Genomic DNA, 25572 nt, shown 5'->3' with positions numbered 1-25572 from the left:
GGATATATATCCAGTAGTGGGATTGCTGGATCAGATAGTAGTTCTATTTTTAGTTTCCTCACAAACCTCCATATTGTTTTCCATAATAGCTAAACTAATTTACATTCCCACCAACAGTGTATGTAAGTTCTTCTTCTCTGCATCTTTGCCAGCATTTGTTATTTTTTGTCTTTTCGATAATAGCCAGTCTAACTGAAGTAAGATGATATCTCATTGTGGTTTTGATGTGCATTTCTCTGATGATTAGTGATGTTGAGCATTTTTTCATATACCTGTTGGCCATTTGTATGTCTTTTGAGAAATGTCTGTTCAGATCCTTTGCCCACTTTTTAATGAGATTATTTTAATTTTTGCTGTTGAGTTGTTCGAGTTTCTTGTATATCCTGCATATTAGTCACTTGTTGGATGAATAATTTGCAAAATACTTTCTCCTATTCAGTAAGTTGCTTCTTTATTCTGTTGTTTCCTCTGTTGTGCAGAAACTTTTTGGTTTAACATAGTCCCATTTGTCTATTTTTTGTTTTTGTTACCTATGCTTTTGAAATCTTAGTCATGAAATCTGTGCCTAGGTCAATGTCCTGAAGCGTTTTATCTGTTTTCTTATAGTAGTTTTACAGTTTTGGGTTGTGCATCTAAGTCTTTTAATCCATTCTGAGTTGATTTTTGTATGTGGTATGGGATAGGGGTCTGGTTTCATTCTTCTGCATAAGGATTTCCAGTTTTTCCAGCACTACTTATTGAATAGAATGTCCTTTCCTTAATGTATGTTCTTGGTGTTTTTGCTGATAATCAGCTGGCTGTAAATACATGTTGGGGTTCTTTATTCTGTTCCATTGGTCTTTGCATCTGTTTTATGCCAATAGTATGCTGTTTTGGTTACTACACCTTGTTAGCATAATTTGAATTCCGGTAGTGTGTTGCTTCCTGCTCTGTTCTTTTTGTTCAGTGTTGCTTTGGCTATTGAGGATCTTTTGTGGTTTTATAAAAATTTCAGGATTTTTGTTTTTCTATTTCTATGAAGAGAAAGCCACAGAGTCCTAAAATAATTCTGAAACTCATCGTGACTTTCTTGCCTAAAAGATCTTGATTACAATCTTGCCAAGTTTTGCTTTTGATTTAATCATTTGCTTGAGAAATACATAAACCCACACTCAAGATTAGTGCAGGCATGTCTCTGGCACCTATTTCTGGTTCTATTCAAATTCCTAGAGATGTCAAAAATTATGTTAGGCCACCTGACGGGCTGTATCTAGAAGAGAGAAAATGATTTGTAAAAGCAGTGGGGCTATTTGCAATTGCTTTTTTTTTTCTTAAATATCACGTATTAGGTTGAAAACCTGCAATTGCAGATTTCTGTAGAAATGGCAGAAGACAAACTAACATTTTTAAAGCGTTCTCATTTAGCTCTGTGAGCACCACACCCCTGATGTTCTTCTGATACTAGAATAATTTTCCTAGTGTAGTCTAAACTTTTTTAAAAAGACACGTAATCCAGAGTTTGTAACTCAAAACGAGTGTATCTACGAGAGATCGCAAGCCATTTCTGGATTAAATTGCCAGCTAGCTAGCTAGCTAAGCAGGGGCGGTGAAAAAGACAATCTGCAGCCTAGGGGAGAAAACGCTTTTGCCTTGTTCTTTTGTGTTTCTGTTATTTTATTTCCCTAGAGCACGGCAGGACTTGGGGTACAACTGCTGGGTATCGCCATGGTGGCAATAAAAGCGTCCAGAGAGGACGGTAACAGGCAGGAGCTCCATAGGTCAGTCCCTGCAATTTAGCACTCAGCAATTTAGGTTGCAGAAAAAGGAAAGCAACCTAGCAAATTTGCCACTGGCAGTACCGGGAGACCGGGCGGGAAGCGCGCCAGTGCGCAGACTCCGCGGGCTCACACAGGCGCACAAAAGAGGGGCAGGGATGGCGCATTTGGGACGCGGCGCCGGGGCTGGGGGCGGGGCGCCCGGCCTGGGGACAGCTTCCTGTAGGCTGCTGGCCTGGGGCAAAGGGCTGCTCGGTCTCATTCAGGGCGCACTGGGGAGCGCCATGGCACTGCGGGGCATCTCGGTCGTGGAGTTGGCCGGCTTGGCCCCGGGCCCGTTCTGTGCTATGGTCCTGGCGGACTTCGGGGCGCAGGTGGTGCGCGTCGAGCGGCCGGGCTCCCACTACGACATGAGCCGCTTGGGCCGAGGCAAGCGCTCGCTGGTGCTGGACCTGAAGCAGCCGCGGGGAGCAGCCGTGCTGCGGCGTCTGTGCGCGCGGTCGGACGTGCTGCTGGAGCCCTTCCGCAGCGGTGAGCCCGGGCCCCGCGGGCTGCTCTCTGGAAGTTCCCGCGGAGGGGAGAGGGTCTGGCCATTCGATCCAGGCTGCACCCGCCACACCTTTGCCCTGTTGCCGCAGGAACCCTTGTCCGCCTCAGCCTGCTAGATGTTTTTGCCTCCTAGGGTATTGTTAGTGATCGTTCATCCCAAACTTGATTGTCCAAAACTTGGGTTCTGAGATAGTGCTGTTGCCCGATTTCTCCTTTGGCCTCTCTGACTCCTTCCCAAGTTCCTCTTTTTTTTTTCTTCTAAGAAACGTTCTGTATTTGCCTTTCTTAATTAATTGAGGGTCTTGAACCCTGGAAGAATCTAATGAAAGCCATAGGATTCCCCTCCCGGAAAACTGCATATAGGCGGTTATTCGGCTACAGTTTTGGAGTACTGTACCCTCCAGCCTTCCACGGACCCAGGCTTACGCTCCCTGCCTGAAACGCTGGTGTTCTAAGTCGCAGCATCTGCTCCCTGGAGCCCCGTTACCCATTCCCATCATTTTCACCTTTTTGTAGACTTCCCCTTTCAGAACCGCAGACTCTGGCATACACAGGTCCTGGGCATCGCCGTCAAGGCTGTCCGCCAGGCAGCTTCTACAAATCTCAAACTGAGCCTTTCCTTCCTTCTAAAACAGCATCTCTACCTTCTGTATTATTTAGTTCAGTGAATGCCTGAATCCGAAACTTGTACTTCATCATGGACTCCAGTCTTCCTTTCACCACATCCAATTTCAATGATTATCGATACAGTCGTTTTGTTCTTTAGCCCACTTGGACTATTTCTCTCCATCCCTGCTGCAACTGCCTTGACATACGGGACACCAGGCTTATTTAAATGCGTTAACTCATTTAACCCTCAGGGCCATATTTGAGGCTTGTAGCAATAATGATTTAATAATTAAGATTATTTAATAATTAAGATTATGCAATAATTTAAGAATGCTCCATTTAAGATGAAGGAGGCTTGTCCAAGGTCTTGTTATTAGGAGGAAGGTTGGCTGGGAATATGGATATAGCCTCTGGGTGAGGGATTGTGACTGGTGTTTATCTAGGTAGATGACTAGAGGTCTTCTGTGATTTATTTTAGCCTTAGGAGGGTAAAGACAGTGAGTTTATTATGTAATTTTGATTACTTTTAATTCCAGGAAACTTCAGGTGCAGGTTACCTGGGGTTTGTGCTATAAATATTATACTTGATAGCTTAAAAACTCTCAGGTCTTATTGTCACTAACCTCTCTTTCTACAGATGGGTGCTAAACTTTTTCGTGAAGGTACTAATGCTAGGAACTTTAGCGCCTGTGGAAACAGATCAGGTGTGAATTCTGCAGGAGGAGCTCATGAGCTGATAGGGAAGATAAGTGTATGGATGTACAAGCAAGTGCAGCTGAGGTGGGATGTGGTAAACACTGATGCAGTATAGAAAGAGAGAAAAGGGATTTACTAAAGGCATGAGATCCTGCTCTGGGGATTGAATAAATAGGCTTGGATAAACCTAGAGGGAAACAGGGATGTACCAGGAGAAATTACATCCTGGAAAGAAGCCACACATTCCAGAAATGGTGGCTTCACTCTTTGGGGCCTTAACTGCTGTAAACATGCCATTAGCCCAGAGCAAATGTTGTTAATATTACTTGCAATAGTGCTATTTTATGTTTGTCTCAGAGAAGGGATTATCTCCATCCTCAATTCATACTCTCTTAAGAAGATTGTTACTTTTCTCTTAAGGTGTCATGGAGAGACTCCAACTTGGCCCAGAGATTCTGCAGCGGGATAATCCAAGGCTTATTTATGCCAGGCTGACTGGATTTGGCCAGTCAGGAAGCTTCTCCCGGTTAGCTGGCCATGATATCAACTATTTGGCTTTGTCAGGTATGTTGAAAAAAAATTTAGTCTATACTTTTATTCCATCAAGATCTACAGGTATGTTGATTAACAATAATTCTTAAAGGTGAAGATTTAAATATTTATCAGAATCAGGAGAGCATGGGTGTTTAAAATGGATTGGTTTGGGGCTTGAAACAATCATTCTCAACCTTCCCTCACTCCACCCCTTAACACGTTCAAAGGATAATACATGCCTGCTACCATCATTTATTTACTACATTTGTTGAGTCAATTCTCAGACAAGCCCCGGCTAGGAATTAAGAGGCTTACTGGGTACTAGGGATGGTTGCTCTGTAGTTTGAAAATGTTGACATAGTTCGATTCTGACAGCTACTTCGCCCCACCCCAAAATCTCTACCCACCATTTTGAGAATCATTGCCTGAGTCATTGTTTCAGACTTCTATGAGTGCTAGAAAAAGCCCATGGTTTTCAGGTCCTAATATCACTTTATTAGCGTTTTTGCCTATGAAAACATGTGAGATAGGCCTGATTCCAGAATTCTAAGAACTGTGTGTTGTTGACTACAGGACGTTTCAGACTTTCTGTGAGTACACATTTAAAAGTTGAGGAAAGAAATGGGTAATATAATTGGCTTTTCACATCTATTTAAAAATTAAATTCCTTTCTTTTCTTGTGTACAAGTACTTTCTTGCATTTCTTTCTAATAAGAATGAAAGTGCATTTACTGGTTTAAAACCACAAAATAAACAATCATTTTCTTTTCCAAAAGTGAGTGAGTAAAAACTTAGCAATATTTGAAAATTCTGGTTGGAAGAGGTTTTAGAAAGGAAAACAGCAAAACAAGGATCCCGTCTTAAGGGAAAGCCTGTTTATAAGTTTACTGACTAAGCTCTTGGGAAAGTGATGTATACTAGCTTTCACTTAGATTATCTACTGGAGAGATTGATTATTCCTCTAAGATGCTCACATATTTATTTTAAGAAGAGATTAAATTTAAAAGAGACATTAAATTTGTTTTTAATGATGTAGGTGTTCTCTCAAAAATCGGCAGAAATGGTGAGAATCCGTATGCCCCGCTGAATCTCCTGGCTGATTTTGCTGGTGGTGGTCTTATGTGCGTGTTTGGCATCATGATGGCTCTTTTTGAACGCACACGCTCTGGCAAGGGTCAGGTCATTGATGCAAATATGGTAAGTATTAATTGGGGTAGATGCCTGCCACTTGTCCCTAAGTTTAAGATATGGCTGCTTAAAATCTTTTTTTTTTTTAAGAAGACAAGAGATAAATGACATCTGAAGTTTCAATCCAAGTTACCAAGATATCCTTTTCTTTTTAAAATAGCCTCATGTCCTTTATATATCTGTTAGAATGTCATATTTTGATCATCTATTCTTGGAGTCAGTTCTGTAAACTTTCTGTGACTCATCTGATTCCTATGTTGTTTTAGGTTGGTGCAAAAGTACTTGCAGGTTTTGCCAAATATTTGCCAACCTAAATATTTCAGCAATTTTCCCCAAGTATCTCTTGTGCTTAGTATATCATTTTCAAGCAGTCATCATTCAAACAAAGTTCAAGAAGTCTCCCTCGGCAGATAGAGAAAATTCTTAGGGATGCTGAGGTGAAATGGACCTCCCTATCTAAACCTTCCTGCTGCATTTTATAGGGGATGCTCTGATATCATAACACTTCTGTTTGTTCACTGTCATCCACTGAGTGCTTGCCTCATGTTCTGCTGAGCACATTCCCTGTGTGATTTCTTCTTATTCTCAAAACTGCATTTGCAATACATTGTTGTTTTAAAGAGAAGGGAACGGAAGCGTAGCCATTTGCTCAAGATCTCACAGTTAGTGGGCAAGAGAGCGCACTCCAGCACCACCACTGCATGTTTGCATTTTCACAGACATTTGAAGGTAGGATGGAGAATAGATTTGAGGAGACAAGCCTGGAGGTAGAGAGACCAATTACTGGGTTATTGCTGAAGAGATCAGGGCAAGTACTAAAGCAGTTAATAGTAGAGTTGGTTTGCATTGAAGGGACATTTGAGATGTAAAATTGCTGGGAATTGATAGTGGACTGACAGGGAGTGAAGAGGGAGAAGTTAAGGCTGGCTCCCAGGTTTCTGGCTTGGATGACCTGCTAGTGTCCTGAAGGAGGACTGCTGGACACTGTGGTCAGAGCATAGAGTGGCAGCTGACTACCTCCATCCTAGCTCTGCCATTTACTAGCTCTGTGATCTTGGGCAAGTTATTTAACCTCTCTGTGCTGTAGTTTCCTTTGTAAAATGGAGATAATAATGACATCCTCCTCATAGCATTGTTAGATGCTATGAGGATTCAATGAGTTCATCCATTGTTCAGTGTGGGAACAGTGCTTGGCGTATAGTGGGCCCTCTGTTAAAGTTTGTCATTGTGATTATTTTTACTAGACGAAAAGGAACTCAGTTTTGGTCATTTTAATTTTGAAGTGCCTTTGAGATATCCAGGTGGGATACTTGAGGTTAGGGACTGGAAACAGATTTCAGAGTCATTTGGGAGCCATATGAGACTATGTGATCCACTAGGAAAGGGGACAGAACACTGGCATTTAAGGAATGCATAGGCAGAGAAGAGAAGCAAGGGCTGAGGACAGCTAAGGAGAGAAGCAGAATGGAGTGTTGTCATGGAAACCAAAGAAAGGAAGGGTCAGAGGGTCAAATGTTGGTGGATACCTCAAGAGTTTAGAGACTGAGAGTGTCAACTGGATTGGGTCCTTGATGATCTTCACAAAATCCGTTTTCTACCAGAAACCCCTCATCTCCAGAGCCTCAGCCTGCGCTTCCTTCTCTTCATGGTGAATCATGACCCGCCCTGTACTGAATGTGTACCTCTGGGACACTGTCATCAGGGCACATCTCACACTTTCCAGTGTGCCCTCTCTGAAGCGTGTACCAGCGGCAGGGGAGTGTGGTTTATCTTTTGTGGGCCAGCTCTTGGCATGGTCATGGCATAGTTGCTGCATGAGATAGCAGCACCGGCTTTATACCAGTACCCGCCAAACTCAAGACCGGTACCTTCCACAGGGCTTCTGTGATCCACACAACTTCCTGAGGGAGACATGCTACTGTCATTGGCATTGAACACTTGAAGGCTTGGAGAGATTAACTGCCTTCCTCTAAAGCAGATGACAGGAAAGGGTCCAAAGCACTGCCCGACCGAGGCAGTTGGACCCTAAAGCCACTGCTTTCAACAACTTCCCCTGCTGCCCCATGGGCATGGTCCCTGGGGTCCAAAAGGAATGAACTAAGAGCAAAAATGGGACCTGGGGAGTGTTAAGGAGAATTTGAGGCTAGATACTTCTCTAGTAATAATTTGAATAATTTACTGAAGAGGTGCAATTGATTATCATCAAATATAAATAAAAAGTTATTGCTGCTTTCAGCAGAATGTAGCTAATCAGAATTATATAATGATTAGAAGATAGTAAGTTTGGCTGGGCATGGTGGCTCACGCCTGTAATCCCAGCACTTTGGGAGGCCAAGGTGGGTGGATCACCTAAGGTCAGGAGTTTGAGACCAGCCTGGCCAACATGGTGAAACCCCATCTCTATTAAAATGCAAAAAATTAGCTGGGCTTGGTGGTGCATGTCTGTAGTCCCACTATGTAGAGGACTGCATGCTCGCAAACGAGACGTTCCCGATAAGCCCTGCTCTTGCAGACAAAGCAGGACGGTCCTTCTCTGCAAACAGAAAGGACAAAGGAGCCAGCTGTAAACAGTGGGCTCTGGAAACTGGTCAATGTTTACTGATCTTGGGAGTCAAGGAAAGGTCAGAGAAGCAACACATGCCCCATGACTTGGTAACATTCCACAAACGGCTGTATAAAATAAAGCAGAGTGTGCCGTTCGGGGCGGCCGCCATGTACGTCTTGTCCTGTGTTGTCTTGTGTGTTCATTCCTTTGTTTAGGAAATAACGCGGACCCCAACACACTACCTGGAAGGCTGAGGCATGAGAATTGCTTGAACCCAGGAGGCAGAGGTTGCAGTGAGCCGAGATTACATCACTGCACTCCAGCCTGGGTAACAGAGCAAGACCCTGTCTCAAAATAAATAAATAATATAAAGAAGTTAGTAAGGTTTTAGGGTATGTGAAAATGTTGTCATCTTTCTTCTGGGCTCATATTTCCATTAGGGGATAGTAAGTATTTGCTAATTACTTAAGGCTAAAAGAATCAGTAAATCATAGTCATTACTTCATCACTAGGAACCCTTGTGGTACAGGCAATTGTAGAAGCTGATTAGGGGGAGGCAGATGCCTTCTAATGGGCCGAAAGTTTTCGCATTGTTTAGCAGCACAATTCCAGACCTGGGCCTGCCTGTGAAGAGCTGGAGTCTGCCTTATTGTAGTGCTGCTTCCTTGGAAACCGTAGTTAAGATAACTCTGGAATATGGAGTGTGTTTTGCTGTATTTACACTCAATCTGGGCTCACATGATGAGCACACTGTTGTTAAATTAACTGTAGCGTAAAGCTGCCCCCTTACATATTTTAAGTTCCACCTAAAGGTTTCTCTTACATAGTGAGCTGTGACCTAACTGGATGTGTAAACAGACTGTAACCTACTATTGTAATAAGCAGCAAGTCTCAGCCAATCACAGCTGCCATACTTCAACCAATCCAGGCGGCCAGCTGTTCAAACCGTGTTCAAGCAAGGCAAAGGCCCAGTTGTAACCAGTCTGGCTGTTTCTGTACCTCTCTTCTGTTTTCTGTACATCGCTTTCCGTTTTCTGTCTATAAGTCCTCTCTGGCCACAGGACTACACTAGTCACTCTGAACCTAGTCTGGTTCCACAGACTGCCCAATTCGTGAGTCATTCTTTGCTCAAACTCTTAAATTAATTTGTCTATGTAAAGTTTTTCTTTTAACAGTATCAAAGATTGGTGGCAAATTGAGGCTGCGGTTTCTCCGTGTCAGGGGGCTCTCGACTGTGACATGCATGGTGTATGAGTAATGGGGCAAGAGAAGCCGTGTGCCAGGGTAGCCACTGCCAGGCCTTAGGATGAGACAAGAAGGGTTCCTGCTGTATTTCTTGGCCTGTGCCCCACTCTGATGCTAAGGATTGGACCAGAGCTTGTTTTTGTCCTGAGTGGGCCCAACTGGACCTGTAACTGTTAACACGTCTATTTTTCAGCAATCTCATTAGGACATTCAACATATAAAAGAGATTAAAGGGGTATTTTATTAGCATAAAACATTTTATGTTTACATACTCAATATTTATATATTATTTTGTCAGGCCAGTGAAGCTGTTCTGAACACAAACACTAGAAGTTAGAGTTTATGGGTGATTGTCTCATCACTTTCAGTATTCAGTTTATTACTGTATTTTGTTTTGACCGGGAGTCTGAGGCAGGAGAATCACTTGAACCCTGGAGGCGGAGATTGCAGTGAGCTGAGATTGTGCCACTGCACTTCAACCTGGGCAAAAGAGCGACACTCCATTTAAAAAAAAAAAAAAAAAAAAAAACTTATATTTTTAAAAACTTGCTTAAAATTTCAGATAGCATTTCATTTATGATGAAGCAGAACAAAAATGTTTTGTTTCAAGGTCAACTCACTACAGTGTCTAAAAACTTCTCACATTCTTTGGCCTGAACTTGAAAGTCAGATAAACAATATGCAGAACTCTCTCTGAAAACTCTCGCTTGCACTGTATGAAAAGCTAGCTGGCTTCCAGTTCATCTGTTATTGCCCAACTGATTTGGCATTAGGCTCTGAGAGAAACAAAGCTTGAGCGGAAAGCAGGCACTTGCTTATTGAAGGTGCCAACTTGTTGGTTTTGTATGAGTAAGCACAGATTAAGAGGGGAGGAGAACCATGCAGAACAAAAGTTTTCCTTAATAGTGTTTCAAATACAAGGTAACATTTATGCAAAATTGGAAGGAAAAGCTGTATTTTAAAGTCTAGCAACAAATGTTAATGAGTTGAGGCTCTGATGAGTCAGAATTTGGTATAGGATACATTTAAATATGTGCTTAAATAACATAAACATAAAATATATTTAAAATAGTGCACATATATATGCATATGTGTATATGTGTGTGTGTGTGTATAAATGTGGAACTCTAACATCTCTGTAATCCAGCCTCAAAAAAAGGCACTGCTGTAGGCCGCTTACATGAACTCAGCTATTTGGTGATAGTAAGTGTCATAGCCATAAATTCAGTTGTGTATGAAGTTTCAAGTTAAAAGGGAAAATTGGATATATCCAAAGATACATTTTGTGGTTGTTTCACAGCCAGTAACTGAGAAATTGCTAGCAGCTGGAACGAGGTCTCCTCTATTGGTAACTTTTGAGACAAGGATGTTTTGAGGGCCTTCTCCCTTGGATGCTGGAGACATTAGGCTTATAAAAGACATAAAGATCAGAACATGATCCTCTTCAAATAAATCAGTGCCTCCAGCCTTTGAGTTTGAGCCTCGTGGTAATTGTACTTTATCGTGTAATTGCTTCAGATTTCAGTGGGAAGGTGGCATTCCCAAACCAGTTTGCCTGGACTCAGAAAATGCACATACCTGCCATCTGTATTGTTAGTTTATTTTATACCTTTCTAGTGATTACGAAATATAACGTATATTAAATACTCAAATACAGTTTTCTTGGGATTGGAATCGAGCTGGAACAAGTCAAATTTGACTATTATGAGATTTACCTTTAAAATGTGCTATGGTTCTTCTGTGTGTGTTTATAGGTATGGAGATCAGGAGATGCATTTTTGAAAGCTCTTTTAATTTTTAATTTTTTGTCTTGGCAGTTTTTAACATTATAAAAAGTAGAGAGAATAGTACAGTGATCTTCCATGTACCCTCACCTAGCTAAAAATCACCAGCATTTTGCCAATCTTATTAGAAATGGAGAACAAAAGTCATTCCTTCTAGGTCTTACAGTATTTTCAGAACTGAATACTGCAGCCAATTGCTATTCTAATACAAACTGCTCTAACTCACTTTCTGGAAATACCACAGAAGTTGTATAATTAGGTAGAATCTTTGTATACCCTAAGATAAGAATTTTTATGCAAATATTTTTTTAACTTGAATAGGAGAAATTATTCGTGCTTTGACACTTGCGTTATCTGAATTTGTTTTCTCAAAGGTGGAAGGAACAGCTTATTTAAGTTCTTTTCTGTGGAAAACTCAGAAATCAAGTCTGTGGGAAGCACCTCGAGGACAGAACATGTTGGATGGTGGTGCACCTTTCTATACGACTTACAGGACAGCAGATGGGGAATTCATGGCTGTTGGAGCAATAGAACCCCAGTTCTACGAGCTGCTGATCAAAGGTAAATAAACTTCATGTGTCTCCCTCAGCTCCCCTTTTGCTGTGGATGTTCTTTGGTTCTATTTTAAAGACTTTTGGAATCTATGATGTCTTTTATTATATAGCCACTTTCTAATTAACCTAATTATAGCCGTCAGTATAATGTGGGGCATTTTCCATGGCTTTTAAATTGACCAGCAGTCTTACTAGTCTATAAAATAGCTGAGGGTTTTAAAAATAATAACCCCTTTTGTAGGATGTTCGGTGCTTTAATTTCACTCCTTGTGTTGGATAATCTTGCCCCTGTGTGCCCAGATCTTACTCTTCCCTAGAAATGATATGCCCACATTGGTCGCTTTCCATTCAATGTTCTACCAGCTGCTATTCCTTGGTAGATGTACCTTATGGCACTTCAATGTCAGAAGTCACCAGAGCATGGAAAGATTTTGGCAAATGAGATTCTGTTAGAATATGTTACTATATCACTATGCCTTTGCAGATTACCTGTCTTGCAGATTCTTGCCTTCTTGGCAAGTTGCCATAAATTAGCAAGAAAATTTGGGATCTCTTCTTCTCTAATTAAATAATTGGATGGGAGTCATTTTGTTCCTGAGAAATGTTTGAATTTAAAATTCACTCTATAAATAATGTAGAATCTAAGAAGTTTCAGAATATACTCTGAAGTGATGTGAAAGCTGATCACAGTGCATTTACCTTTCTACTACAAGTTTCGGGTTTCATTGTTATGTTTGGTAGCTTTTCAGATGCATATATTAAAAGTTATTTGCATATAGCTGGAATGATTTTTTTTAATTTTTCAAATTTTTGATGTATTCTCATCTGATGGAATAATTGTGTTTGCAAGCAACTGAAAGCATTTTATGATTAAACATACTAACTTCACCTATTCGAATATAGTTGGAAAAACTATAGAAGAACGGAATGGTTTATCTAGATCAAAAAGGATACCTCTCTGTCCGGAAATTAAAAAGCTTGACTTTCGTCACTGCTCCAAATAAATTGGAAGCTCTGGCTGCTCATGATGCTCTGGCGGAGCTCTGTGGAGCCATGAACACTACCACCTGCAGTCTGACGAAGATAGCAAATGATACTCATTTTCTGAGTTCTGGTCCTTGGCCAGGTCTGGGAGAATTGACCTTGCTGAAAATGCAACCGGAAGCAGTATCGTGCCAGGCAAGGTAAACCCTACTCAGTGTGAAGCGCTGACCATCCTTGCAGCTCAAGTCATGGGGTATTGTGTGGCTGTAACCGTTGGAGGTGGCAATGGCCATATTGAGTTGGATGTTTTCAAGCCAATGATGATTAAAAAACTTAGTGGTACACTCAGGCTGCTGGGGGATGCTTCAGTTTCCTTCACAGATAATTGCATAGAGGGAATCCAGACCAATACAGAAAGGATCAAGAAGCTAATGAAGAAGTCGCTAATGTTGGTGACAGCTCTCAACCCTCATATAGAGTATGACAAAGCAGCAGAGATTGCTAAGCCAACACCCCGAAACGGATCGACCTTAAAGGAAACTGCCGTTGAACTTGGCTGTCTCACAGCAGAGCAGTTGAATGAATGGGTAAAACCTAAAGACATGCTGGGTCCAAAGTGTCTGAAATAAGTTTTAATGAAAATAAATGTGTAAAATTTTAAAACAGTACTGGACATTTTAAATAATTCAGTATGACAACCTCCCAGGACTCCTCAGGACCTCCGTCCTGGACTTGTTATTGTTGCTGTTTGTTTAATGATTTTCTTAAATTAAATCTGTATTCTTTGGCATGTGTAGCCACCGAAGTCAACTGAGTTAGCTTCAGCTAATGATTGGACAGAAATGTCCTTAAATGCCTTTTTTGTTTGCTTGTTTGTTTTAATCTAGGGGACAGGATCTCGCTTTGTTGCCCAGGCTGGAGTGCAGTGGTGTGATCATAGCCAACTGCAGCCTATGAACTCCGGGGTGCAAGCGATTCTCCTGCTTCAGTCTCCCAAGTAGCTGGGACTACAGGCACACATGACCACACCTGGCTAATTTTTTATTATTTGTAGAAACAGAATCTTGCTATTTTGCTCAGGCTGATCTTGAACTCCTGATCTCAAGCAATCCTCCTGCCTCAGCCTCCCAAAGTACTGGGATTTCAGGCATGAGCCACTGTGGCCCTTAAATGCCTTGAACCAATAAATCTCCCATCTTTTTATGAAGCGCTACGTGCCTTAACTTCTTGCTTGTGAAGAGCCTCAAGGTCAGCCAGAGGTGAGAGAGGAGGGCCTTTTCAGATCTCTCCCGGGCATTCGCACTGTCCTGCACGTGTGCGTGTGTGTGGCCTTCTCAGGAGGTGTAAAAAAAATTCTCAGGAACATGTTGGAGCTTTTCAAAGCCCCGTATGGATATACCATTCCCCAGTTTTTTTCTTTTAAGTTTTTTGGTCAGCATCTCATTAGCTGCAATAAGTAACACCACCTAAGACAGCTGCGATAAAATATTGCCTTTTTTTTTTTTTTTAATCAGCATTTTAGGGCTAGAGCAAAGTGAGCTCTGAGTTAGATCACAGAAAGATAAGCCCTGAGAATGGAGCCTTTCAGGGACCTGCCCGACAGGCTAAATAATGACAGTTTTCTGGGGATGGGATTTTTGGGGGAAGCTCCAAACTTATTTTCCTCCTCTCGGGTCTGTTCTCCTGCTGGTTTTCAGAACTGACCAGAGTTGAGGGGACGTTACTTTTCAAGGCTACCACAGGGAGAGGGATGAAACTGGCACAAGTTCTAAAACCACAAAGCTCACTGGTCTTACTGAGATTCAGCTGTTTTTCTTGAATAAATGCGCCTTGGATTGCTGCAAGCTTTTAATTTCCAGAATTATGAAAAAGTTAATTCTGACAGTTGTTGTAAGTGTTCTCATTGCTTTAACGCAGGTTTTTGAAGGCTCTTATTCTGCCACTCTGGAAGTTAACTCCCTTCCTTGATGTATCCTGTTATTTTAAAACATACGATAGTCCTCTCTTATCTTTGGGGGATGCATTGCAAGACCCCCAGTGGATGCCTGAAACTGCAGTAGTACTGAATCTGATTGCTGTCAATTGGAAGTTGTTTCTATTTATGTCTTCCACCCACAAAGTTAATGCATTTTCCATCTTTATTAAGCACTTACCATGTACTATAGCTGTAACTTTTGAGTTTGAGTTGTGACAGCAAAACTAGCATGAATTTATTTTTCCTTCTCCCCTTCTTCATAATCTCATGAATATAAGATTCATTCTTAACCGTCGATTTTAGCAACCTCAACTTACGAGTTTTATTCTTCCCTTAAGCTGAGAGCTTTCACCTTTTCACCTAAGGGAAGCACTTTAGGCTTCTCTTTGGCATATCCACATTGCCAGCATCACCTTCACCTACAACCTTTGCGGCCCTTAGGAAGTAAAATAAGGGTTACTTGAACACAAGCACCGCAATACTGCAGTAGTCAACCTGATAACCTAGTTGGCTACTAAGTGACTAATGGGTTGGTAGCCCCACAGTGTGGATAGGATGGACACGATTCATGTCCAGGGCAGGATGGAGCAGGACGCTGTGAGGTTTCATCATGCATCATGCTACTCAGAACAGCATGCAATTTAAATTTATGAATTATTTCTGGAATTTTTCATTCAATATTTTAAGACCACGGTTGACTGTGGGTAACTGAAACCACAGAAAGCCAAACCTCGGATGAAGAAGGACTGCTGTATGTGTGGAGCAGGCTCATTTTTCACATCCACACTTCACCTCAGTGAATAAGCCTTTCTGGAAACACTGAAAATGAAACAAGACAACATTTTTCTAGCAGGGTCATTGTGCCAATCCCTTAACTCCTGATCACCTTCTCCTGGGTATTCTTCTGCTGAGTTTAAACTTTGTAACTCCCCTGATTTTTTACAGCCCCCTCTTTTTGCATCCATAGCCTTTTATGGTATCCTTAACCCTCATCTCCCTTCAAAGTTTACCTAGAATCCTTAGCTGACAGATGGCTTGTGCTCTAGGAGATAGCATGTTAAATCACCTTGGACTTTATCTACCTAGTCCATGCCAAAATGCCTCAGCATTATCTTTCTTTTATAAGATTTATTTACAAAAATACTACTTTTACTAATCACATATACATTTCTTCTCTCTCAAGTCCTACTGGACAAACCCCCACATCTGTGATGATTTTTTGAGGGCCGAGTGCGATGGCTATGCCTGTAATCCCAGCACTTTCGGAGGCCGAGGCAGGTGGATCGCTTGAGGTCAGGAGTTCAAGACCAGCCTGGGCAACACGGTGAAACCCCGTCTCTACTACAAATACAAAAATTAGCCAGGTATGGTGGCACATGTCTGTAATCCCAGCTGCTCGGGAGGCTGAGGCACGAGAATCACTTGAACCTGGGAGGCGGAGGTTGCAGTGCACTGAGGTCGCATCACTGCCCTCCAGCCTGGGTGACAGAGCAAGACTATGTATCAGAACAACAACAACAACAGTAATAATAATAATTTTTGAGGTAGTACTAATTACATACCTAATTTACTCCCCTTTGTGTTTTAGATCTTTGAGACCATACTTTAATTTATATCTTCAGTTTCTGAACATAAGTGTGCAAAGTCTTTTTAAAGTACATACTCTGCTGCATCCCTGCTATTTTCTAGGACAAAAAAATCTGAAAACACTGAGAATTTTATGACATTTTGAGATAGCAAGGTTCTTATAGTACAATCAGGTAAGCAATAGATAATTTTCAAAAGCTGTTTTATCAGGAGATAATTTTCAAAAGCTAGGTGATCTCTGTCACCCAGACTGGAGTGCAGTGGCGTGATCTCGGCTCACTGCAACCTCTGCCTCCTGGGTTCAAGTGATTCTCCTGCCTCAGCCTCCTGAGTAGCTGGAATTACAGGTGCCCATCACCATGCCTGGCTAATTTGTGTATTTTTAGTAGAGATGGAGTTTCACTGTGTTGACCAGGCTGGTCTCAAACTCCTGACCTCAAGTGATCTGCTCCCCCTTAGCTTCCCATAGTGCTGGGATTAGAGGTGTGAGCCACCACTCCTGGCCTTCAAATTATTATTTCTGAAAAATACAAAATAGCAATTGTTGGCAAGGGTGTGAGGAAACGAAACACTTGTGTACTACCAATGAGAATGTGAAGTGGTGTAGCCACTGTCAAAAACAGCATGACATTTCCTCAGAAAATTTTACATAGAATTGTATGATCTAGCAATTCCACTTCTAAGTATATAACCAAAAGAACTGGAGGCAGTGACTCAAACAGATATTTGTATATCTGTGTTCATAGTGACATTATTCACAATAGCCAAGAGGTAGAAGCAACTCAAGTGTCCATCAACAGATGAATGGATGAATAAAATGTAATGTGTTTCAGCCTGAAAAAAACACAAGAAAATTCCAACACGTTACAGCAGAGATGAATCTTGAAGACATTATGCTGAGTGAAATAAGTCAGTCACCAAAGGGCAAATACTATATGATTCCACTATGTGAAATATCTAAAGTGGTCAAGTTCATAGAGACAGAAAGTAGAATGAATGGTGGTTGCCAGGGGCTGTGGGGAGGTAGGAGCGGGAGTTAATGTTTAATAGGTTCAAAGTTTCTGTTTGAAAAGATGAAGAAATTCAGGAGTTGTGTGGTACAGATGGACAGTGGTGATAGCTGTAAAGCAGTGTGAGTGTACTTAATGCCCTAGTACTGTGCACCAAAAAATGGCCGAAATGGTAAACTTTATGTATATTTTACCACAATTTTCAAAAATGAAATAAAAATTTAAAATTATATGTTTGCTAGGAAAAAAATAAGCAATACAGATTTTAAAAAGTAAGAAGGGAAAATTTTCCTTTGTTCTTCCACTTTGGGAACATTTGGGATGTGGCCTTCAAGAATTTTTATTGTACATATACAAATGCACAATTATTCTATTCTATTTTATTTTTTGAGACAGGGTCTTACACTGTTGCCTAGGCTTGAGTGCAGTGGCACAAACATGGCTCACTGCAGTCTTGACCTCCTGGGCTTAAGCAGTCCTCCTGCTTCAGCCTCCCGTGTAGCTACGACCACAGGCCTCTGCCACCATGCCTGGCTAACTTTTTGATTTTTCTGTAGAGACAGGGTCTTACTATGTTGCCCAGGTTGGTCTTGAATTCCTGGGCTCAAGTGATCTTCCTGCCTCAGCCTTCCAAAGTGCTGGGATTACAGGCATGAGCCACAATACCCAGCAATTATTTTCTGTTTTACAATTTATAATTTTTATATATATATAATTATATAAATTTATAATTTATAGCTTTTTATACAATATAGTAAAGACGTTCTTTCATGTCGGTACAAAAGATCTTTACCCTTACCCATTTTATATAGCAGCCATATCATATTTTTTATCTGCCTGTACTAAAATTTATATAACCAATTCCCTATGCAAGTTCATTTACATTTTTTCCAATTTTTCATTATAAAAATAATGTCTATGGCTGGATGCAGTGGCTCACGCCTGTAATCCCAACACTCTAGTAGGCCGAGGCAGGCGGATCACGAGGTCAGGAGTTTGAGACCAGCCCGGCCAACATAGTGAAACCCCATCTCTACTAAAAAATGCAAAAAAATTAGCCAGGCATGGTGACAGGCACCTGTAATCCCACCTACTTGGGAGGCTGAGGCAGGAGAATCGCTTGAACCCGGGAGGCAGAGGTTGCAGTGAGCTGAGATCGTGCCATTGCACTCCAGCCCGGGCAATAGTGTGAGACTTCGTCTTAAATAAATAAATAATAGGGAGGCTGAGGTGGGAGAATGACATGAACGTGGGAGGCGGAGCTTCGAGTAAGCTGAGATCGCGCCACTGCACTCCAGCCTGGGTGACAGAGTGAGACTCCGTCTCAAAAATAATAATAATAATAAAATAATGTTTACAGTTGCCATCCTGGACATATATCATTGAATATTTACAACATGAATTTTGACTGCTTACTATATACTTAATATTATATTGCAGTAAAGTTTATGGCATGCACTTAAAAGAATAAGCGTTTTTTGTAATGGGGGGGGGGGGGGGGGGGGGCGTGGTTTTTTTGAAATCAAAACATGCTTTCCCAAGTTTTAAATGGTATCTGAATCCCCAGGCTAGTTCCTGAAAATCTGTTTGACTTAAAATACCAGAAATTTCATAGTGATTTTGCCATAACAACTAGTCACAATCTTTAACTATATTTATACAATTATGGATTCTGAGACTTGGGACTGGATCCCAAGTTCCATATTGGAGTGTCAGGAGCACAGCAAACAGCTCACCTTAAACCACTGGTGTTCAATCCTGTGACCTTGGTCAGGGTCATGGGCAGGATGGGAGATGGTGGGCTGCGAAGCCATGGTAGACAATGGGAGATTTGGGGTGTTAGAGGTAGGGTAGGATCTGGGGACTTTTGATTTCTAGTATTTTTTGAGCATACAAACTATGACCTGTGTAATCTCAACTATAAAGTTAAAGAGAGAACATATTGGCTCCGGCTTTACTTAGTGTTATGATTCTGATCACAGTCTGATAAAAAGAGACTGTTTTAAAAGCATGTGAAGATCACTACTTTTTGCTCTCTGCTCATTGTATGTGCCTTTCACTCACAGAGTTCAGGGCAATCAAGAAAGAACATCAAGTGAAAGATACCCTGTAGATTATAGTGATAACCTGAAACTATGGCCTCATATCCATCCTGGTATTTGAATGGAACTGTTGGTTACAGAAGAAAATGTACTTATATATTCCACAGGAGACTGCTTACAAAAATCTGGAACTGTGTTAGTTCTTCTTATTTCCTCATAGTCCTCAAAACCTTAAGAAGAGACTTCAGTATTTATGTCTTCTTACCTCTATAGGGACTTTACCATCTTCAGAGCAACTTAAAATTGGCCTTGATTGTCAACATGCTGGAGGAGGAAGGTATTCTATAAGTGAAGATTATTCAATTAACTTGGCTAAACTTATACACAGTGTTATGCCTAAAGAAAGGGCCTTTCGTTATCATTTGACACTTAGCCATGCACTTTTAAAAACCCGCTTATATGAGGGAAGAAAAGGGACATTTGCACCAACTATTGTAAAGTGGCCCTGCTCTTTGGGTATAATTTAATCAGCACTGGAGTTTGGGCATGTCTGCAGGGGTAGGCCCACATAGTCAGTAAAGGAAACACAGATGGGGTCAAGAGCTAGAGAGGCCACCTTTCCTGTTAAATCCCCAGGTAGCTGCTGTCATGATCTCTGCACTGTGGTCTTGATGGGCACTTCAAATTCCTTTCATGCCGGAGAGGAGAGTCTGCATGCCCCACTGTTGACTGGCTGGCTAATAAGTTTCTGTTTTGTTTGTTACAGGAACAATTTGCATGAGTCTTTGGTTACCTTACAAGTCCTTTATCCTAGTACAAAGCCCTTTGGGGCTCTTTTATTTTAAAAATGTATGTATGTATGGATGGATGGATGGATGGATGGATGGATTGGTGGATGGATGATGGGGGTCTTGCTGTGTTGCCCAGGCTGGACCCTGAACTCCTGGGCTCAAGCAATCCTCCAGCCTCAGCCTCTTGAGTAGCTTGCACTATACTCATGCCATCACTCCTGGCATTCTAGCTCTTTTATTTTAACAAAATAAAGATAAATGAATGTATTTATAAAATTGCAATCCTGAATTAAATAATTTGTCTTCAGGCTTCTTCCTTGGAAACTGAGATGGTCATGTATAAAATTGTTCATATTTTTTATAAGGTTTGAATACATTATAGAGATTAGGGAGTTATTTTAACTCAGTATGACTGGCTAATAACATCCTGGGGAAATTTGTTTTCAAAATCTACTCAGAGGTAGGAAATCAATTTCTGGAAACCAGACCATTGAGAACAGACTACTTTTGATGAAATATGAATAATAAAATCTTGGTGGTGACAAGTCTGACTACCTCTGCCCTCTCCAGCCTTTGGTTCCAACCTTAAACTGACTTTACATTTTTTTCTCTTGACTGATTTAGAAGCTCTTATAGAACATTTTATTTTGCATAGTACAGGGGGCTCAGCATTCATTTTTATTGATTATAATAGCTCTGTTCAAAGCATGATAATTTAAGAAATTGTATTTTTCCTCAGGACTTGGACTAAAGTCTGATGAACTTCCCAATCAGATGAGCATGGATGATTGGCCAGAAATGAAGAAGAAGTTTGCAGCTGTATTTGCAAAGAAGACAAAGGCAGAGTGGTGTCAAATCTTTGATGGCACAGATGCCTGTGTGACTCCGGTTCTGACTTTAGAGGAGGTTCTTCATCATGATTACAGCAAGGAACGGGGCTCGTTTATCACCAACGAGGAGCAGAACATGAGCCCCCGCCCTGCACCTCTGCTGTCAAACACCCCAGCCGTCCCTTCTTTCAAAAGGGATCCTTTTGTAGGAGAACACACTGAGGAGATACTTGGCGAATTTGGATTCAGCCGCGAAGAGATTGATCAGCTTAAGTCAGATAAAATCATTGAAAGTAATAAGGTAAAAGCTAGTCTCTAACTTCCAGGCCCACAGCTCAAGTGAATTTGAATACTGCATTTACAGTGTAGAGTAACACATAACATTGTATGTGTGGAAATATGGAGGAACAGTATTGCAGTGTCCTACCACTCTAATCAAGAAAAGAATTACAGACTGATTCTACAGTGATGATTGAATTCTAAAAATGGTTATCATTAGGGCTTTTGATTTATAAATACTTTGGATACTTATACTAAATTATGGTAGTTATTCTGCCTTCCAGTGTGCTTGATATAATCTATTGATACTAAGATTCTTGACTTATATTTTGAATGAGTTAATATAACGTAATTTATGAAGTAAAGCTTTCTTTTTCCCTAAAGTTTCTTGTCCTTTTAAGTTTGTACAATGCTTCTAAGAAAACCCTTTAAATACCATTTAAATAGCATTTTGTGAATCTTTGAAATATTTTTGGCTCTATTGTTTCCAAAAATGAATGTCCTTAAATAGAGAAGTCTGACCATTTTAATTTGACCGGAAATCATTCAGTCAGTGTCTTTGAATGAGAATGTTGGCAGATGATCTCCTGGTTTCTGGCAGATAACTCCCACCCCTCTGTCTAACCCTCTCTGCTGGGAGCCGGCCTTCTCTGTGCAGCTGCCTGTTAGCCTCACTGACATGCCTCTTTTTCTCAGATTGTGCCATCACCTGCGTCCTGCCAGGCAAGTCTTTCTCTCTCACCAGCCTCCTGCTTCCATTCCCACCATGCCTATCTCTGCCCTCATAGGTCCTCAGCTTATCCTTACTTCATTGAGGCCACTGCCCAATTGCCCCCCTGCAGAGAGTCCTTTCCTAGCCTCTGTCTAAAATAGCAGCCACCTAATCACTTGCTATCCCCTCTCCCTATGTTATTTTTCTTTGTACCATATATCACTGCTGACATATATGCTTATTAACCCCAGTCTCCCCTCCCACCCCCGCCAGCCCACCAACACACGCTAGAATGGGAGCTTTATGAGGGATTTTGTATGTTTCGTTCATTGTAAAATCCCTAGTTCCTAGAATAGTGCCAAGTGCATAGCAGAAACTTGTAAATATGTATCCAATGAATACATCTCAAGAGTGAAGTGCTGTCAATTCTACTTTAACGGCACTTGAATCCATTCCCTCTGCCTGTCCCCCATTGCACTTTTCATTCAGGCCCCTCTTATCTCTTCCCAAGACTCCAGTTCAGTTGCCCTGTCAGCCTTGACCTCTAGCATCATTGCCTTATTATTATTATCATGTTACTCCACTGGGTATGTTTTTGATACCACACTGAATTTTCAGTCCTGCAAAAATCTCGTGGTGGTCTTTTTTCCTACAGAGTAGACTATAAACTCATTTACGTAGCATATCAAACCTTTACTTACAATAAGATTTCTATCTAGCTGTCCAGGCCCATCCCTGTCCTCCTGTTCCCCAGCACTTACATTGGACTACCTGAAATTCCTGACTATGCTGTGGTCTCTCTTGTTTCCATTCCTTTCTATACTGCACCATTATTTTCCAGGACTATCAAGACCGCTTTGCTCCAGGCTGTTGATCTAGCAAACTCAGACTGGGCTGGAACACAGCCTTCTTTGTGAAACTCCCTGTGCTTCTCAGCCCTAGGGTAGTTTTGTACAGTAATTATGAGTTGTAGAGTCAGAAGGGCCTTGGGTTCAAATCTCACTGTATCATTGTGATGTCTAAGACAATGCCTGTGAAGTGCCTAAACATCCTAGGTGCTTAGTGTTAGCTTGTATTGTTAAGGCCCTTTCTGTTTCCATCTCACTTCGTACACATCTGCAAGGATAGTAATTGCCTTTACTATACTTTACAAAATTATTCACTAGGCCATATGTTCCCAGATTAATGGCACTAGCAGGCAAAATAATTACTTGGAGATACTGTTAAAACAGATTCCTGAGCCCCACCTCCAGAGATTCTACAGCAGTGTGTCTAGGGTAAGAACCATGAATGTGCATTTCCACCAAGCTTCCAGGTGATTATGATTCTGGTTCAATGACTGCACTTTGAGTAGCACTATCGTAATGGATATGGACCAAATCTTTTTACCTTGGTTGCTTTTATAATAGGTGCTCAAAAAAATAGCTGTTGAATCGACCAGTGAGGGAAAGGATAAAAGCAAGTTGGCAAAAAATCTGTAAATAAACAGGCTAGCTTAGAACATTGATTTCTGTAATTAGTTGACTTTACACAAAATGTTCAAATGAAGAATTGGTTTTTGTAGGTTGTGAACTTTTAAAGGGTGAATATATAAAAGCAAGGTTAGTAGCTTTTGTTAGTGACCCATACTTTCCTTTTTCTGAAGAGTCTAAAACCCTGTGCAAAAAAATGTTACACCTCTATTTTTCAGTTAACTTTTGACAAGCTGTAGATTTAGAAGGAAGTAAAGGGGACAGGTAAGGAGAAAATAGGAAGTTTTAAGGAGAGTGGAAGAGAAGCAGGCAATTGAAGGTGGCAAATTCTAGTGAAAGAAGAATGATACATTCTTGAAGACATTGATATACATTTATTTACTTTCTTGATTCTACAATGTAGGAAATGTTGAAATGCCACAAACTGTATGGTGATAAATAAAAGTCACATGAAACAGGGTGATAGGCTGCATCCAGGCCTTTAGTCTTGGTGTTCATGATCTCCCTCTAAGCACATTCCGGGCCGGGCGCGGTGGCTCAAGCCTGTAATCCTAGCACTTTGGGAGGCCGAGACGGGCTAACACAGTGAAACCCCGTCTCTACTAAAAAAAAAAAAATACAAAAAAACTAGCGGGCGAGGTGGCGGGCGCCTGTAGTCCCAGCTACTCCGGAGGCTGAGGCAGGAGAATAGCGTGAACCCGGGAGGCGGAGCTTGCAGTGAGCTGAGATCCGGCCACTGCACTCCAGCCTGGGCGACAGAGCAAGACTCCGTCTCAAAAAAAAAAACACACATTCCGAACTTTACCAACAATTGCATCACACTATGTAATTTGCAAATAGTCTCACCTATATTGAATCAGAATGCCTTCAACTGCAAAAAACAATATCCAAAATAATGAGGAAATGTGTTGGCTCACTACCTAGAGTCCAGAGGGATGGTCAGTTTTAGGGTTGCCTGTGTCCAGTCACTTGGGCCTGTTTCCCTGCGGTTCTCTGGGCTGTCAGCTTTCCATTGTCCATGTGTCCATTTCTCCTCAGGCTGGTAGCAAGTTCTGGATCTTATACCCACACACAGCAATATCCAGAAATAAAGATCTCAGGAGTCCCCAGCAAGTCGTCTTGTGTCTCCTTGGACTGAGTTAAGTTACAAGCCTTTCTTATGCCAATCTTTGAAAAAGAAGATAAGCTAACAATGAGCACCTAGTTTTATGTCTTTACATAAAACCAGCCTGCTCCCGGAGCTTCCCTGGATTCAACTTCCTAAAGGCATGTGATGAAGGGGAAGATTCCACAATCTAATCCAGGTGCCATCAGAGTAGAGGGAGTAGAGAATGGATGTTGCGTAGGCCATCAATAAGGTCCATTATGCACAGTATCTCAACTGTCCTTCAGCAATCAATTGTAAGGGGAAGGTGGGGCAGGTTTCTTCATTTTACAGATGAGAAAACAGACTCAGAAGGGTTTCTTAGTTCATGTTTCCCTTAGCGCCTCGGTAATTTTTTCATGGTGACTTAGGCCAAATTAAATAATCATTCAATTTATAAATAATTAGGTCCCAACAAATTAAATATTTATGTCCTACCAACTTATTAGTTGTTTAAAAATATAATACACATAAAAGAAAATATATTTTTCATTTCTGTTTCATTGTTAATCACAACTACTTACTAAGGAGATGTATGCACCTATTGGACAGTGTGCAACTTCTCACCTGGAATGAGATCGGACACTGCTGCCCTCACTTTCTGCTCCATGTTAATGTCCATATAGTACTTGCTTTTCTATCAGACTGACTGGGAAACCCAGTCTCACAAAAATATGAAATTATCAGAAGGATTGTAGTGCAATCTTATGTTGAAGGCATGAACTACCTCATTAGTAGTTCATGTGATGTCTGACAGATGTTGAGTTTCATTGGGTTTATGTGTTCAAATTTTTAAATATTATGAGATACTCTTGTGAGGTCACTCTAATGCCCTGGGTGCCTTGGCACAGTTTTAGAAATACCAGTTGAAATTATTTGCTCAGGAATATGCAACTAGGAAGAGGCAGAATCAGAGCTTAAGCTTTCATATTCTGGCCTTCAGTCTTGTTCATCAACGATTTTTAGGAACTTTCCCATAAGGTTGTGTTTTCCAGCCCAGGTATGGAGGATCACTTGAGGCCAAGAGTTCAAGACCAGCCTGGGGAATATAGCTGGACCTCCATTTCTACAAAATAAAAATAAAAAAATTATCCAGGTATGGAGCTGTGTGCCTGTAGTCCTAGCTGCTTAAGGGTGGGGCAGGAGGATCACTTGAGCCCAGAGTTTGAGGCCACAGTGAATTAGGATTGCGCCACTGCACTCTAGCCCAGGCAACAGAACAAGACCCTGTTTCTAAATAAATAAATAAATAAATAAATAAATAATAAAAAGATTGCTTTCCCTACAA

The 25572-nt window shown here is 41.2% G+C and overlaps 1 protein-coding gene and 1 pseudogene across 2 annotated transcripts; both read left to right on the top strand.

Annotated features, from left to right (window-relative positions):
• The first annotated feature begins 1895 nt into the window (after positions 1-1895).
• On the top strand, positions 1896-25572 carry AMACR (alpha-methylacyl-CoA racemase). 2 transcript variants are annotated; one of them, XM_023216540.2, is made up of 6 exons: positions 1896-2285; positions 4029-4172; positions 5179-5339; positions 11279-11465; positions 20587-20978; positions 24179-25572. In XM_023216540.2, the coding sequence occupies exons 1-6, from the start codon at positions 1913-1915 to the stop codon at positions 24281-24283; spliced, it is 1362 nt and encodes a 453-aa protein (XP_023072308.1). In that variant the 5' UTR covers positions 1896-1912; the 3' UTR covers positions 24284-25572. The 2 variants fall into 2 exon arrangements, with proteins under 2 accessions (XP_023072308.1, XP_023072309.1); XM_023216541.1 differs by lacking the exons at positions 5179-5339; positions 24179-25572 and having other exon boundaries at positions 1906-2285; positions 20587-20605.
• Positions 12370-13140, top strand: LOC113225108 (annotated as a pseudogene).

The sequence above is a fragment of the Piliocolobus tephrosceles genome, chromosome 4 (assembly GCF_002776525.5).
Source record: "Piliocolobus tephrosceles isolate RC106 chromosome 4, ASM277652v3, whole genome shotgun sequence".
Taxonomy (NCBI): domain Eukaryota; kingdom Metazoa; phylum Chordata; class Mammalia; order Primates; family Cercopithecidae; genus Piliocolobus; species Piliocolobus tephrosceles.
Note: the sequence above shows the minus strand (reverse complement) of the source record. Positions and strands in the feature narration are given on the sequence as shown.

Bases quoted from the DNA above. Each gene is read 5' to 3' on its own strand.
- AMACR (XM_023216540.2), top strand. From the start codon at position 1,913: ATGGCGCATTTGGGACGCGGCGCCGGGGCTGGGGGCGGGGCGCCCGGC. The intron at 2,286-4,028 runs GTGAGCCCGGGC...TTTTCTCTTAAG, and splicing joins GCTGGAGCCCTTCCGCAGCG to GTGTCATGGAGAGACTCCAA. The intron at 5,340-11,278 runs GTAAGTATTAAT...GTTTTCTCAAAG, and splicing joins AGGTCATTGATGCAAATATG to GTGGAAGGAACAGCTTATTT.